The sequence below is a fragment of the Silurus aristotelis genome (genome assembly GCF_946808225.1).
Source record: "Silurus aristotelis genome assembly, chromosome: 7".
NCBI lineage: Eukaryota > Metazoa > Chordata > Actinopteri > Siluriformes > Siluridae > Silurus > Silurus aristotelis.
The window spans coordinates 6653037-6669343 of record NC_139580.1 but is presented as its reverse complement, the minus strand read 5'-3'; the positions used below and the strand labels follow the sequence as shown (position 1 = coordinate 6669343).

At 37.8% G+C, this 16307-nt stretch overlaps 1 protein-coding gene across 4 annotated transcripts in view; it reads right to left on the bottom strand.

Moving 5' to 3' along the window:
- col14a1b (collagen, type XIV, alpha 1b) overlaps positions 1 to 14193 on the bottom strand; it is a 98954-nt gene extending 84761 nt beyond the window's left edge. For 3 of the 4 annotated variants that reach the window (XM_083546909.1, XM_083546908.1, XM_083546910.1), the window contains exons 1-5: positions 13961 to 14193; positions 11023 to 11132; positions 5210 to 5326; positions 1650 to 1793; positions 569 to 658 (exon numbers count right to left, since the gene is read on the bottom strand). In XM_083546909.1, the coding sequence (XP_083403035.1) occupies positions 569 to 658; positions 1650 to 1793; positions 5210 to 5326; positions 11023 to 11107 (436 nt within the window). In that variant the 5' untranslated portion in view covers positions 11108 to 11132; positions 13961 to 14193. The remainder of the gene's footprint in view (positions 1 to 568; positions 659 to 1649; positions 1794 to 5209; positions 5327 to 11022; positions 11133 to 13960) is intronic. The other variant, XM_083546911.1, reaches the window with a different exon arrangement.
- Positions 14194 to 16307: the final 2114 nt, after the last annotated feature.

The following is a 16307-nucleotide window of genomic DNA, read 5'->3' as shown; positions in this document are numbered from 1 at the left end:
TTCTTTCCTGAGATATATAAAAAAAAAAAAGAAATTATAAACTCCTCCGTAAAATTCTTTTTCAATCACTAAACATTTATTTTACTGATGCGCAAAGTCTCAAATCAGCTCCAAAATCCGCCATGGTGCACACATTAAATTAAAACCGTCCGTGTGGAAACGTAACAAAAGTTCAGTTTTGTGTTCTGATGATTAACGTCATCTAAAACACCATAATTACTTTAAAACATTTGCAAGAATATTTTGTCTTCGTGCTCTATGTTGAGTTTGGTTTTACTAATAATAAACATACATTTGCATAAAGCATTAATATTCGTCCATGCCCATGTTGATTAGAGTATAAAAACTTAAGAGATATTAATTTACGATGCATTTAGTGCAGATAAAAATGTGTGATTAAGATGCGATTAATCACGAGTTAACTCATGACAATCAAGCGATTTATACGTAACTAAATAAATCAGCAATGCAAACCATATTCACACAGCTCTGACCTACATACGACTCTGTCAGTCATCTGTATGCTGTGTTACTGCTGATTCAGGTCAGAGTTTGATTCTGTCCTTACCTTCGATTATCTCATTTCCTCGCTCAGGCTCGCTGACTGGCTTTGTGCTGTGAGTCAGTGGTCTGGTGTCACTCACCTCAGATCTTGATGCTGTGGACCAATCAGACACGGTTACACACCACATTGAACAGGACACACAGTCAGACTGCGAGCTACAGTTATCTACACTAGGTTTACAATACACTACGCAGATCTAGCAAATGTTCTAATTTAATTATTAGACATCATGAGACACCTGATATTTGAGTGTTTCTGTCACGTTATTCTGACTGTATTTTAGCCAGACTATTTAAACTGTGTGATCTGGAACGTAACCAGCTCATTAAAATAAAACTAAACGGCAGTAGGCATCATGTTCCCCTTTGAGTGAACACTGACAATTATTGGTAAGAATGAATCCAATTTTGGCATCTCATCGAGTGTGAAGCAGATCTTTCCCGCATTCAATCTATTTTTAGTTTAGTTTTGTTAGATGCTTCAACATTAAGTGCAAATCACACCAAATGTTTGACTGGTCTGGATCAAGAGATTCAAACAATCCAAAAATCCAAACAATCATGCGGCACACATGCACACACACAACTAAATAAAAATAAAAGAATCGCTGACATATAGCATCTAGACAGACTTGTTTATATGGTCGCAATGATGACAGTAGAATGAGTAGTAATTTTTTTTAGGTAATACAAGATAAATATTCTATGTTTGAGCTCCATGAGTTTGACCTTGATCTCTACAGACGCCTGCAGGCTTTTTTCCACATCACATAATATAGCTTAAAGATATTGTAAGACCTTCGATGATTAACGAAACCTTTAAATTAATAAAAGAAATTTGCTTTCTAACTTGAAACTTGTTAAATATTGACTATACCTTCTGTAGCGTACTCCCAGTTTTACTGATACAACACATACCAGACACAAAGCAACAGACTTATTAACAGCAAATCACCAAGCATATATCATGCACCAACTAGACATACCACTAAATAAACACATTATAAACTCATCCTGGAAAAATGATCGATTCACACAGTTGCAATACTACAATAAAAAGAAAATTGCACACGCTGCCAAATTACCTTCATATGTCCCCAGGAGTGGTTTACTCAGCTGACCGCCACTGACGGAAAAGACTTTAAAGCTGTACTCTTTACTGTTATCGAAGTCTGTGATCACAGTTCTGCTCATTTCCTTTGACACCTGCACTTCTCGTTCTCGTTCTCCTGCAACTCAAGAAGATAAAAAAAAAAAAAGAAAAGAAAAAAAACAAACGTATGATTGGTTGCCAGGCTACATCTGACGTGAGATAGGTTACACACGGGACGGAAGTTCATCAGCAAGTGCCGGATTTAATAAAGAGCTGATTGCACTTTAATTAAGATCAAACATCTGAGCATAAACCAGAAATAAAACGAAGACACTGATTGGATGAGCTGGTCCGAGGAGGTTTTGCAGGGAGAATAAAAGGGCGATCTTTATGAAATATTACATGTCAAACAATGAAATACAGATGGACCAGATATACAGCAGGGCAAATCATTTTGCTTCGCTACAGAAAACCCTTACTGGTCAAAGGGAATAGGATTCAGATACTTTCAACATAAACTCTTCATTATAAAGGCATATAAAATTGAAATCATGACTTATTTACCTTATGAGTTTAAAACAGTTTTACTTTGATTTGCCATTTTTAGAAATAACTCTCAATCCAATTAACATTAAACTGAGCCTAGCCAGGAAAACATGATTAATGTGTGTTTTATTGCATTCATTCTTCCAGTTTAAATTCGAAATTCAGAAATGACTCTGATGCTTATATTTATAAATAGAAATAAGCCATGAGATCAGAAGTCCCTTTTAAAACATTTTGATTGTTTAGTACACAATGACAGACAGCAGATACGTAGATAGATCTTCTGGGAAGATGTTGGACATTTTGGATTGTGCTTGTGGAGATTTATTAGGATTCATTCAGCCACAAAAATGTTAGTGAAGTAAGGCACTGATGTAGATAGACCCATAGTTGTTCAATAGAATAGAGTTGAGGTCAGAGCTCCAAAGCAGGCCATTTAAGATCTTCCACAATTACCCATGTAAAGGATGTGTTCATGGAAGTGGATTTGTGCACTATCATGCTGGAAACCCTATTGGGTCTCAGTTCAAGGGAACGGAAATGTAATGCTCTCATATCCAAAGACGTCCTGTACAATTGTGTGCTTCCAGCTTTGTGATAACAGTTTGGAAAGTTTTAAAGGTCAGATGTCCCAATACTTTTGTCCATATAGTGTATATATGAGCGGATATTAGATGCTATGAGTATAGTTGCTATAATATGATGAAGTTGTAAAAAGAAATGACTTGTTTTTCAGCTTCATGAGGCATTAGTTGTGAATTGTGTAATTGTGGTATAGGAGGAATACAACCCAGACGTGCTGTTACAGAAAAATAATCAACATCCAGGCAGTAATAATAAGTCTGCTTTATATCTGTTTATATCACACCACATCATCATCAATCATTTTCCTTCGAAAGCATTCCCCAAAACATTCACAAGATTTCCCCTTCACACACTGTTCACCATTTAATCCTAAGGGGGTGTCTAGACTTTTGCACTCTACAATGCTCCCAGTCTGGTATTCCCCTTAAAAATCAACCAGTGCACAACGGCTTTCTCACGCTTCGGTCACTGTGGATGTGTCCTGTGTCTGCATACCAAGTCGCCATCGTTATGTAAACCATCCGTTTGTTTATCCTAATATGCTGATTGTCTGGCTAAGAAGCGGCTTAAAGAAACGTGTGGCTGAGTCCCTGAGCAAGAGACAAACGTCACGAAAACCTTGTGAGATTGCGGATGTTTATAGTGCTAATACCGCACTTTACAGGTCAGTGTATTCCCTGCTCTTACACCACTGAGCGAAATAATTAACAGGTCCTTCATGAGCTGGATTAGATGTGTTTAAACCAGAACACACCAAAAGGATGTTCTGAATGTGCTGGCATGAAATTTTCCTTTCATTTGAACTACTGTGGGAGACCAAAACTTGTTCGAGCATGACAATGCTCCTGTACACAAAGGCAGCTCCATAAAGATATGCTTTATATGGCTTGGGAGTGGAAGATCTTGAGTCGTCTGCTCCAGAGCTCTGACCTCAACCCTATGGAACACCTTTGGGATATATGAGAATGTTGAATGCACCTCAAGTGTCCTCACCCTACATCAGGACCTGACTTTACCAACACCCTTGTCTCCAAATGAGCCCAAATCTCCACAAGCATGCTCCACAATCTAGGGAAACATCTATTCAATGAGCATAGAGGTAATTATAACAGTGAATGTGGACTAAATGTGGAATGGGATGTTAAAAAAAACAAAGCAAATCTGATTGTCAAATTATTTTTCGGTAACGTACATGATGTGGTGGAAGGCACGGGGCATAAATCTGTATTAAAAATACCTCTAGCTCCAGGCATTTTACACATTAGTACACACACCTTGTTTTGCAAATAAACATCCTGCCATAGTGGCCTAGACTCGTGTGAACTACTCCTCAAATGTCTTTAGAGCTTTCGAGTGTCCAAACACTGGAGCTGGTCCAAATCAATATGGATTACTGGGACACTGGCAGGTGAGTGTGGCTAATTTTAATCGTGTGTGTGTGTGACCCAGTTTCTTGCTGGAGGTGACATGATAATAACGTGAGCCAAACAGAACAGAGCCAAATATTTAAACGGTCACTCTCTCTTTCTTTGTCTCTTCGTTGATGAGAGACAAAAGAATAGCTAGTCATACACAACCACATTTATCATCTACACCATGGTGGGCACATACTGTCCTCTGAGAGACTCTGGAAGGGATTCATCGCTGCCAAAACATAGACTGAAGGCTCCTGAGCAAAATGGTCTATTCACAAATAAACTATTAAACCAGGCACCAGGTTACCACACTTACCACACTAATACTAATCATATTATTATAAACACTAATATTCACTCAGAACTAAATCACAGTAGTTATGTAGTAGTTGAGTGGCAGCGCAGTGGTTAAGATGTTGGCTTTCTGATTGGAGGTTTAAGCCCCGTTATCGCCAAGCTGCCACCCTTGAGAAAGGCCCTTAACCCTCTGTGATCCAGTTTCCAAGCAAGTTGGGTTACGCAAAGAAAAAAATGTATTGAGTTGTAATGTATATGTGACAAATAAAGGCTGTTCTTATACTCATGGTTTACGATTAACCTACTAGGAGGAAAGAATAATCCTAGGAAAGTGCTAGCTCAATAGTTAAGGCTCTGGGCTATTGAGTAGAAGGTTAGGGGTTCAAGCCCTAGTATTGCTAAGCTGCCACTACTTGGCCCTTGAGCAAGGCCCTTAACACTCCAGAGGTGCTGTATTGTGTCTGACCCCAGCTTTCTAACATCACTGGAACATGTGAAGAAATAACTTTTTTCTGCAATGTACAAGTGACAAGCAAAATGCACTTTTACCTTTAAACATACGTTGAAAATATATCATTTGGTGCAACTATTCATTGTTTAGCATTTTGTAAAATAGGGTCGGTGCTGAGCTGTAATAGCTTTTGTTTAGCTGGTTTAACAAAATGTAAAAATGTTCCTTAACCAGCTTTATATACGTTCCTCTGCTTACCTGATCCAGTGCTATAGATGAATCTGTAGCTGTCAAATTCTCCTTTTGGTTCCTTCCAGGACACACCGAGCATGCCTGAGCCTAACTCCTTATACCGCAATCTTCTAGGAGCAGGCACTGAAAACACACACACACACACACACACACACACACACACACACACACACACACACAGCACAAACTATTTGTACAATATGCAAGTGAATTTGATTTATGTTTAAAAGCATTCCAAGAAAATTGCAGTAACTCACACGCAAGAGTCTGATATCTCGGTACCTTCCACGCATTTAATCCCTTTGCTGAAACTAAAATCAGAAACCAAAAGTCCAGAAGATTCAAAAAGTAAAAAAAAAAAGTGATTTGTAACATGATCAGATGTATCGATCGAATTGCAAATGTCTGAGGATTCTTCAGTATGATGATATTTCTACACTTTATGCTTAAAAAAAAGCTCACGATAGGCTGCCGTTTTGTCTGTAAATCAATGTTGAGCCATTTTCTAATATTTTTATATTTAAAAAATACCTGCTGTATATTAAATGGATCATTGTTTGACTGATCATGTGCACATTTTCTGCTTTGCAAATTATTCCTTTTTTTTTGGGGGGGGGGGGGGGGGGGGGTGTTACACAGTACAAACCCCGAGACCTAAAAAATTCCAGCTGCTTTGTTTTTTGACGATGGTTTCAGAAATGGAAATCCGATGAATGAAAGGTACACAGTCTAAAGGGAGTGAATGTTTATCATCTGCAAAGCAAACACACCCTTTGAGAAGCTGCTTAAAATCTCCAAGATAAGGTTAAGGAGTGTGTTTGAGTGGCAGATGGTGATTAAATTAGTCTAAGATCTATTCAGAGAGATAGACGTTTCTTTTTTTTTTCCACATCCATCTGTTTGAGAAAGTAACAGAAACCACAGATGTTATAGAGAGTCAAGTCATACGCTTTCCCTCCATACATTCGTATTAAATGTATGAGCTCTGGGAGACAGGCTCAGGAACAGAGCTTGACCTAACCAGAGGTCATACTGCAGAAGAAGTCTTGCATTCCAATATTGTCTTTAAAACGCCCTTATTAACGTCCCCATATTAAGTGTGTCACATCACGTGAGTCGTCATGTACCAGGGAGAAGGCTCGATGCCACTAAAGCAATATGGAAAATTATACAAATTCTTTTGAAAAGCTAGCATGTGCACTAGCCAATGTTTAAAAAGAATTAATTGTAAGTCTGTCGACAATATTGATTCAATTTAATATTGATTCCTCCAAATGGGTCCACCCGTGGAACCTAACTGGATCTGATAAACCCTTAATATGGCAACAGTGATTGATGGGAAGTCAAAGAGGGTGTGTTAAAGCAGTATTGGAACACGGCAGGAGACTGTAGTGTTTGAAATAGCACAGTTTGGTCTATTTATCTTTAGAAACAAATCGGACAGATAGATAGACATACAGAGCACATTCAGCATTCGTCATTTAATTTCAGCTCCGCAGGCAAAACTAATCCAGAGACATGCGCAAACAAACGCATCCAGAACTGTGCCACTACTACGCTAGGTCTATCTAGATCTAGGTGCACCCACACATTCCCACAAACTCATTCTTGTGTTTGTGTCACAGTTAGCAAGTTTACATACCCGCCCTGGCCAGAGAACTGTGCGAGAGTTTCGTCCAGGTATGTAAAGCACAGTCTGTTTACTGCTATTATTAGCATTTATAAGGATGCATCAAGTCAAGCATTGAGTAATAATATACTAAATACACCAACCTTTACACTGGGAAATGGGGCTTTCTGCAGGGCTTTTGTGATTCTGTAAAATGAAGATCTTTCTCTTTTCTGAACAGGACTCTAAAGCACATCACGGTTCAGCACTCCAGCGGTGTTATTTCAAATTTTTGCTTTCTCTATTTAATTCCTATTTCTGATGAAAACAAACTGTTTAGGCGTTGCTTTAATGCACTCAGTCACTGTTTGTGTTACGAGAAGTCGTAGAGCAAAACTGCTTTTGGACAATGTGGTGGAAATTCCTGCTATGTTTGGTATGCTAGCCAGTGGGTAATGTGTTAAGCATATTCATCCGTATGTGAGCCTTTTAGACATAGTTATATGCAGGGTTTCTGCAGGTTTACAAAGTCAAATTTAAGACTTTTTAAGATATTTTAAAACCAGTAGGAATTAAATTTAAGACCTATTTCACAACATCAAAAACACACACAAATATGTTGTTAGCAGCTCTCCTTAACCGAGCCATAAATTTTTTTTTTTTTCAAGCCAAGTATCACTAAACTTGCACTTTACTATAGCTGAAAATTAAATCCGTTTTACGTCTGTGGTACAATACCAGAGAGATTTGCACCAATAACAGAAAGCTGATTGGCTGTTGCATATTGGTCTCATTTGTAGTCGTAATTATATTTGGACTAGCGAAAGAAAGAACTGCAACACCACAGAAACAAACAAACAAAAACATTCTAAAGTGCTGTGGGAGCATTTTAGTGAGCATTATAGGTACTGTTACATGGTCATCAGAATTTTTTTTATTATTATTGAGGGCCTACAACAGCGAATTTAAGACTTTTTAAGGCCTAAAATTTAAATTTTTAAATGTTAGACTTTTTAGAAGTCGTAGCTCACCAATTTTAATCCCAGGGCAAATCCCAGCACCTTTAAACTCCGACTGTTGGACCCGTAATCAAAACGTTATTCCTTTAAATGCTCAGCTGTGAATGAAATAATTGTAGGTTGTCTGGGGTGAGAGTCTGCCAAATGCACAAATGTTTACATTAATGGTAAATGTATAAATGATGTCCTAACTACTTGGCTAGCTAGTTTTCTATGACCCAGCTTGATATAATGTACAATGTATAATGTATGATAATCTATTTGAGATGACACAGGCTTATAATAACCTTGTTTGAATACCAAATTGACACTTTTTTTAATGTACGCATTTTTAAAACCTCTGAATAAATTGCGGTCAATTCGATGCAATTCCCATATATAAACTTTTTTCAATTGCCATTTGGCTTTTTCTTTCCTATACAGCCTAATAATTATATTTATTTACACATTTGCTGAATCAAACATCTCCCTGAACTTTCGTGTGTCACCATACAGAAAGATACATTTCCATTACAAGTGTCTGTTTTAAGAACACAAGTCGAAAGAAAGTCCAAAGAGGTGGCACAGCTTGTGAAAAATGACCTCTCCTGCATCATAACTTTGTTGACAATACTGGAAATGAGGTGAGTTCCACTGCCATAAATCCAGAATGTCCAGGAAAATGTGTCAGCTGAAAACTAGGAGCTTAAAAAAAAAAAAAAAAAGATGTGGTGTGAAAACTGAATTCTCAGGTGTGACTTCGGTGCTTAGAGTCTCTACTCCAACAGGAAATCAAAGAAGTTATTTTGTAGCTGTAAACTGTAAAATGTGAACAGACAGAGAAGCTTTACAGGAAATGTTTAAAGGTCAAGAACAACAGTTATTGTATAAAATATAAGGCACGTCTTGCTATCGAAGAGTGGATGAGAGCGCTGTTCGGATGACAGATGTGACTGTCGTTTCCAGATGCTTTGGTCAATTCGAAACCGGCATTAATTATTTTCCATCTGTAACCAACCACACATGAATGTCAAACCAATTTTTGTTATAGGCTGCCATATTAATCCAGGCAGTTCGAACTCCATATACCGGGGTGTCCAAGTCAGAACGGGGAATTAACGAGAGACGGAACGTTCGTTTTAATGGTTTAAAATGTGCTTAATTGCCAAAGAATCTGTGTGAAAATAACATTTGTATCATTGCATATTTTAGTGAAGCATTCTTTTCATTCAGAAATCTCTGCTGGTGCTAGTTTCAACGTTTCCTGCCTGTGGCTAGACAGTCAAAAATGCTATCGCGGGCAATAATAAATGAATCGCTTGAGGCATCCAGTCAGCATGACTGTGCAGGACTTAATAATTTAGAATGATAATTTCCTATTTAATTAGAACTGTAGCAATGCTGTATTTTAGTATCTATCTACAGGAAGATAAGGGTCGACTAGCAATGTGCCAATAGGGCAGGTGAATGAGGAGGGAAGGTTTGGGGATGAAAATGTTTGCCGCTGTTTTCTTAGTCAGAGGCAGATCGTAACCTGTCGCTGGACGCGATCCAGACGAGACGGTTCTCTGCATGAACACTCTCTCAAATGATACCTTTTCAATTAGACCATGCAAAACACTCATATGGTGTTTAAAATGTGTAAAATGTAAAAAGTTCTGCTATGAAAGTATGTGATGCCGCAGAGCGACACATAATGGTTGCCTAACAATGTAATAGTGTCAAATAGCGAGTACAATATATACATATATATATAAAAAGCTTTTAGAGTAAAGTGTCACTCCAGCACAATATGAAATATATCAGAATGATCACCTGTATCCTCTGATGAAGCATTTTTAGACTGAAAAGTCCTTGTTGTAGCCAGGATAACTCGGCCCCAATCCGCAGAGCAAGTGATTAGAGTTAATGATCAGATGTAAATCGTATAGATGTAAATCGCAGATACCTGCCCATTTAAACAACTATTAAAGATGTTGAAATTATGTGTTAACTATCGCTGGCCACAGTTATCCATTATCACCAAATGAGAAAAACTATTTTGAAACAGTGCCATGTTTACTGTACATCGATGTGCTAATTTTAATACATTATTGGTTTAATATTAATATTTTACACGTGTAATTGTTCATATAACTTTACGTTGGCAAATACATTTTGTTGACTTTTATAAATGGTTTCTAAAAATAAAAGTTTTTCCAACTTTGAGAGGCCGAAAAAAAAAAGAAAGGCGAGGAAATGATAGTAGCTTACTCAAGTAATTTTTAAATAATATCATTATTATTCTATAAGCTACATATACTTCTGCACATCACTCAAAAGGACCTTAAGGATCAAACAAGTCCTGTCATGAATCTTTCTTTCTTTCTGCTTAGTACAAGCCTCTAACATAAACTTCAGTGTTTGAGCACTTATATCCTCAACAGTAAAAAAAAAATAAACATGTATACAATGTACTGTTTAAAACCTATACACTCTGTTCTACATAAAAGAATAAACACTACTAATCTGAGTCATTGTGCCCTTTATGATCTACTCAATTCCTGCATCAAACCAGAGAACTATAAAATCAAGTCAAAAAAATAAGGGGGAATAAAGGATTAGGTTAAATACAATCAACTCATCACATTTTTTCTGTTGGAACAACTCAAATGATAAAGATCAATAAAAAAAAAACAAAAAAATAAACAATATAGGCATGTGTATGAGGCATAGACGTAAAGTGATTTGAAAGAGCTTGTTTGAATCCAAAGCATTTGCTATGTTGCTTTGTTGTGCAGCCATAATAAACATCTTCTGGGAAATTTCCAGCTTGAAAGATTAAATTTTTTAATGGTCTTAGAAAAGATCAATGGTTACTGGTTGTGCATGATGCACTTCATAAAGATAAAGTTTTTTTTTTTCATTTATCTCATTTCCTTATCTTTTCCAGATAAGAACAGGTGGTACAATTAAGAGAACCTCAAAGCTCAAGCTTCACTAATTATTGGATGCACAACCAGACAATGCAAAAGAATGCAAGACGTTTGATTTTGCAAGCTGTTCAAAACATGTCGGTGTGTGTGTGTGTGTGTGTGTGTGTGTGTGTGTGTGTGTGTGTGTGTGTGTGTGTGTGTGTGTGTGTGTGTGAAGGGTGAAGGTGGGCGGAGTGGAAAGAGACAGTTTGGAGATAGACAGATAGACAGAAATAGAGATAGAGAGAAATATTTTACCTTGTCCATGTGTTGGTCTGGGGAGAAGTGATGTTAGTGCCAGCATAAGAAGTGGACTTAATGCCCTGATGCCCCTCACCTGCATCCTCTCAGCTAGTGTGGAGCAAGAGCTAAAATCCAGAAAACATGCAATGGATAATATGGTTCCAGAGTATTGTTATATAATCCAGTGCACTCTCAGTGGAATAGCAATAGGAGTTCATGTTTTGATTAAATTATCTTAAAGCTGGAAAGGTGAACTATGTGCATATTTTTTTTTAGTAAAGTTTTAAATGTAAAGCAGTCCAATGATAATTTATTTACCTTTGATGATTGGTTAAAGTATATAATAGGGGTGTGACACACTGCAATAATCTCTACCTGTTTTGTGCTTGAAATATCCATAATCTGTATCTGTATTTGGTTGTAAACACAATGTGGGCGTAGCCTTCACTGGAACCGCTTTGACAGTTCTTCAACCTCAGCTACATCACTCCAGTTTATAACTGTTTTAACACAGTTAGCATTTTTTTGTTTGTACCTCACAATAATTTTCTAAAATACTTAGATGGTTTCCAAACAATAAATCAACTAGTATCATAAACCCAACATGACAAGGCAAGGTAGCAACTAAAGAGGAACGATGCTAATCAATGTGATAAATATATAAAGTGTCCCTAATATTGTGTTGGTTCCCCTTTTGCTGTCCAAACAGTACTGACCAGTGGAGCATTAACAGCATTATCCTCTTCAGCAGTTTGAGCTCTTCTGTTAGATCGGACCACACGGTCCAGCCTGCACTTCCCACCTGCTTCAATGTACCTTGGCCGTCTCCAGTTCACCACTGTTTCTTTCTTGGACCACGTTTGATACATACGGACCAGTGCAGACCAGGAACACGGCACAAGAACTGCAGTTTTGAAGATGTTCTGACCCATCACAATTTGGTCCTTGTCAAACTCGCTCAAATCCTAACGTTTGCCCATTTTTCCTGCTTTGAACACATCAACTTTGAGGACATAATATTCACTTGCTGCCTAATATATCCCACCCACTAACAGGTGCCATGACGAAGAGATAATCAGTGTTAATCACTTCACTTGTCATAATGAGGGTTATAACGTCATAATGTCGTGCCTGATTGGTGTATGTATAAACACTATACAAACACATACTGTACTGTGCAAACATTTTAGGGAGTTGTGGGGGGAAGAAAATGCTGTGAAGTGACTGCTTTTAAAAATAAAAGTGCTAATTAAAGTGTGAAAAAAAAAGGAAAGAAAATGAACAGCATCAAAATCAAATCAGTATTTGGTGTGAGCACGCTTTGGCTTTCAGGTTCTTCCTTCTGCACACTTTGGTCACTTGAACAATGTCAGGGATTTTGTAGGATCAAATTGATGATGATTTGCCCCAGTGTTACTTTAGCAGGTGCTAATGATCTTTAGTTTCAGAAGTAGGTTGAAACCCAGTCATTAACTGAAAAGGAACAGCTGTGTAGGAGGCTTCACACTGGGTGAGAAACAACCAAACTCTGCTACTGAGGTAAGGTTGTGGAAGACCATGGCAAAACTGAGCACAGCAACAAGACACAAGGTAGTGTTACTGCATAACAGAAGGGCTCTCATAGGCAAAGATTTCAAACCAGACTGAAGTTTCAAGATGTGCTATTCAAGAAATAGCACAAACAGGCAATGCTGAGGACTGTAGAATCAGTGATTGGCCAATGAAACGTAATGCAGCAGATGGAAGACACATCATGCTTACTGCTCTTTGACATCAGAAGCTGTCAAAGCAGTGCCATCAGCAAACAACTGGCCAGTGGAGCCCAGGTAAAACCATTTACTGTCTGGAGATGTCTGGCTAGAAGTGATCAGAAGAATTGTGACCCAAAAGCCATACCTCTGATATGGAAACAAGGCTAAACGACTGAAATATGGAAGAAAGAATAGCGACTGAGGTGCAGAAAAATGGTAGCAGGTGATAACGAGCGTCTTCATGCAACAAAAGGTTTCCTGCAAGTTTGAGACAAATGGAGTTGGAGATTTGGTCAGAATCAATGCTGAGAAATACAAGACGATACTTATCCAACATGCAATAGCATCAAGGAGGCATCTGATTGGCGCCAAATGTATTCTGCAGCAGGACAACATCCCCAAACATACAGCCAATGTCATCAAGAACAATCTTCAGAATTGAGAAAAACAAAGAGTCCTGGAAGTAATGGTTTTGGCACCCAAAGAGACCTGATCTCAACATCATCGAGTTTTAGAATACATGAAGAGGCAGAAATATTTGAGGCACCCAATTCTCCAAGAAGTTTGCTGTTCCTCCAAAAACAGTGTAAGCATACCTAGAAGAATCGATGATGTTTTGCAAGTGAAGGGTGAAAGGGTGGCCACAGAAAATATTTGATTTGATTTGGATTTCTCTTCTGTTCATTTTTACTTTTCATTTTATTATTTAATCAAATAAAAATTATCACTGGTATTTTAGAAAAACATTTTTGCTAAATAAATTTTTTACACATATTTTTGTGTATTTTATATATATATATATATATATATATATATATATATATATATATATATATATATATATATATAAAATTGATTTTTTTTTATGTAATTAGGGCATTGACTGGTTATTAACTAATAAAATGTCAGGTTTTAGTAACTGGGTGTAGAAAATTTGCCTTGAAAGTAAGTATTATGTCTGAAATAAATGAAATACACCAACAAATAGAGGAAATAAATACAATAATAAATAAATAGTTATTCATGCTAACAACACTAAAAGCTGAGAAGAAAGAGATACCTTCTCAAACAGCTATCAATATCAAATGCTATCAAATAGACACAAATGTTTATTATTAACATTATTATTATTTTAAAAGCGAACAAATGTAAGCTATGACTTAATAATAATAAGAAGAAAAGTATCTTCTGTAATAACTTACCCCTGTTGGAGAAGTGACGGTTGGGTCACGGTGTAACTGTCAGTAGACTCCCACAGATTTGAAAAGATTTGAAAAAGTAACTGTCGCTCCTCGCGCGTCCGGTGCTCGCGCCTTCGTTCTCAGTTCGCGCGCGGTGTTAAAGGTGTGGGTGTTGGCGTTGGAGCGCGCGCGCGTCGCTCGAGCAAGATCGCTCAGCAGTCCGTCCCTCCAGCTATTCATTCCTTCACCTCGCTTAATCTCGCGTGACGAGGAAGGGGGGGGGGGGGGGAGCGCGCGCGCGCGCGCACACACACACACACACACACACACACGCGCGCGAGCACGCACGCGCGCGGATCCCGTAGGCGATCGGTATATTCAAGGGGGCGACGTGAGTTATGGACCCCTCGAGCGCACAAGGTGAGATTCCTGGCCAGGTCTTCAGCTTCTCCTGTTTCTTCACAAGTGAACATCAAAGGTTCTCTATTTCATTATATTTAATTTCATTACTCCTCTATCAGTTTTCTTCAGCTTACACGAAATGTATTCTCTTTTTCCCATGCAACTGCAGAACATGTCCCTTTACTGAAGTCAAAAGTTTGTGCATGCCCAACCATCTTCACAAACTGCACTCTTACAATATAAAGATGTCAGAAAGAACCAAAAAGGGGGATGCCATAGAAGAACCTTTTTTGTAAATGATGCCATAGAAGAACCTTTATTTGCTAAGAAATGTCATAGAAGAAACGTTTCTTGGTAAGCAATGCCATGGAAGAACCTTTATTGCAAAGCGATGCCATAGAAGAACCTTTATTGGAAAGCGATGTCATAAAAGAAACGTTTCTTGGTAAGCGATGCCATAGAAGAACCTTTTTCGGAAAGTGATGCCATAGAAGAACCTTTATTGCAAAGCGATGCCATAGAAGAACCTTTTTTGGAAAGCGATGCCATAGAAGACCCGTGATTTGGTAAGAGATGTCATAGAAGAAACGTTTCTTGGTAAGCGATGCCATAGAAGAACTTTTTTTGCAAAGCGGTGCCATAGAAGAACCTTTATTGCAAAGCGATGTCATAGAAGAAACCTTTCTTGGTAAGCGATGCCATATAAGAACCTTTATTGCAAAGCGATGTAATAGAAGAACCTTTATTTGGTATATCTATAAATCTACTAAACCCAGGTTTTTGTTAATTCTTTTTAATTTTATCATTTTGATAATAACATCCTTCATTGTGTTCCCCAGGGATGTACAGTGGATGCTCGACATAAACAGCAAAAAAATCGGTTTGATGTTTAGTGTAAGAAGACAGAAGCATATAGTATTTTTGGAAGGAGTCTTCAGTGTCAGTGCTTTATAGCAGTCAGATACTGTCGAGGGATTTCTGTTTTCTCCCCCACATGACAAAGAGCATTGAACCAGTCTGCCAAATCTCCTCTGACCTCCTCTGACCTTTTTCATCAACAAGGGTGTTCTGCATGCATAACTGCCATTCACTGGATGTTATTGTGTCCTTCAGGCCATTTTTGGTAAAGTCCAGGTCCTACTGTGTGTGAAAACCCTAAAGATAAAGGCAATGATAGGCAATGAGATAAAGCCCTTCAGAGCTTATTTACAGTATGTCCTAATGTCCTAACCCACATAAACAAGTCTTTTTAAGATCCTAAACAAACAAATACACTAATCTGATGTGGTTAAACTTCTATTACTTCAGAGATAAACTACAAGCACCAAATATCTCCTGGATGAGAGGTTCTATATTGACTGAGAACTGAGCCAGAGGTACCCAAACATTTTCCTTCGAAGGGCCAAAAATCAACCTTGATTGACTCAAATTTAATACTGCAGTGATGTAAATGCTAAAAACATCTGTTCCCACTGCACTTCAGAAAGCTGGAGAATGTTTTGCTTCATGATGATTATTAATAATGTATTCTTCCAAAACTCTTGCTGGTGTGCCACTGGCTTGATCTTTCCATAATTACCTGTTGTTTGGGTTTCCTGAAGCATGTTGTACGTATAACATGAAAAAGTCAAATTTATTGATATATTTATATATAAATATAAATATTAGGTTAAATGTTTAATTAGAAATAAAGACCTGTGACAATGGCATTGTTTTTTTTTTCATTTTTTTTTTTATTTTTATATATCTCCTTTACGGCATTGTGGGCCAAATTAAAGGTCTCCATAGGCCAAAATTGTCCTGAAAGCCCGACTTTGAGCATCTCTGGTCAATGCCTACCTTTGCTACAATAAACCTTAGCTTGAGTTCGGACTTCAGTCCGTGGTTTGATCTTGGGTCAATGTCTGTATAGAGTCTGTGCACATTCTCCATGGATTTACCTTCAAAAAATATCTAATGTTGGAAT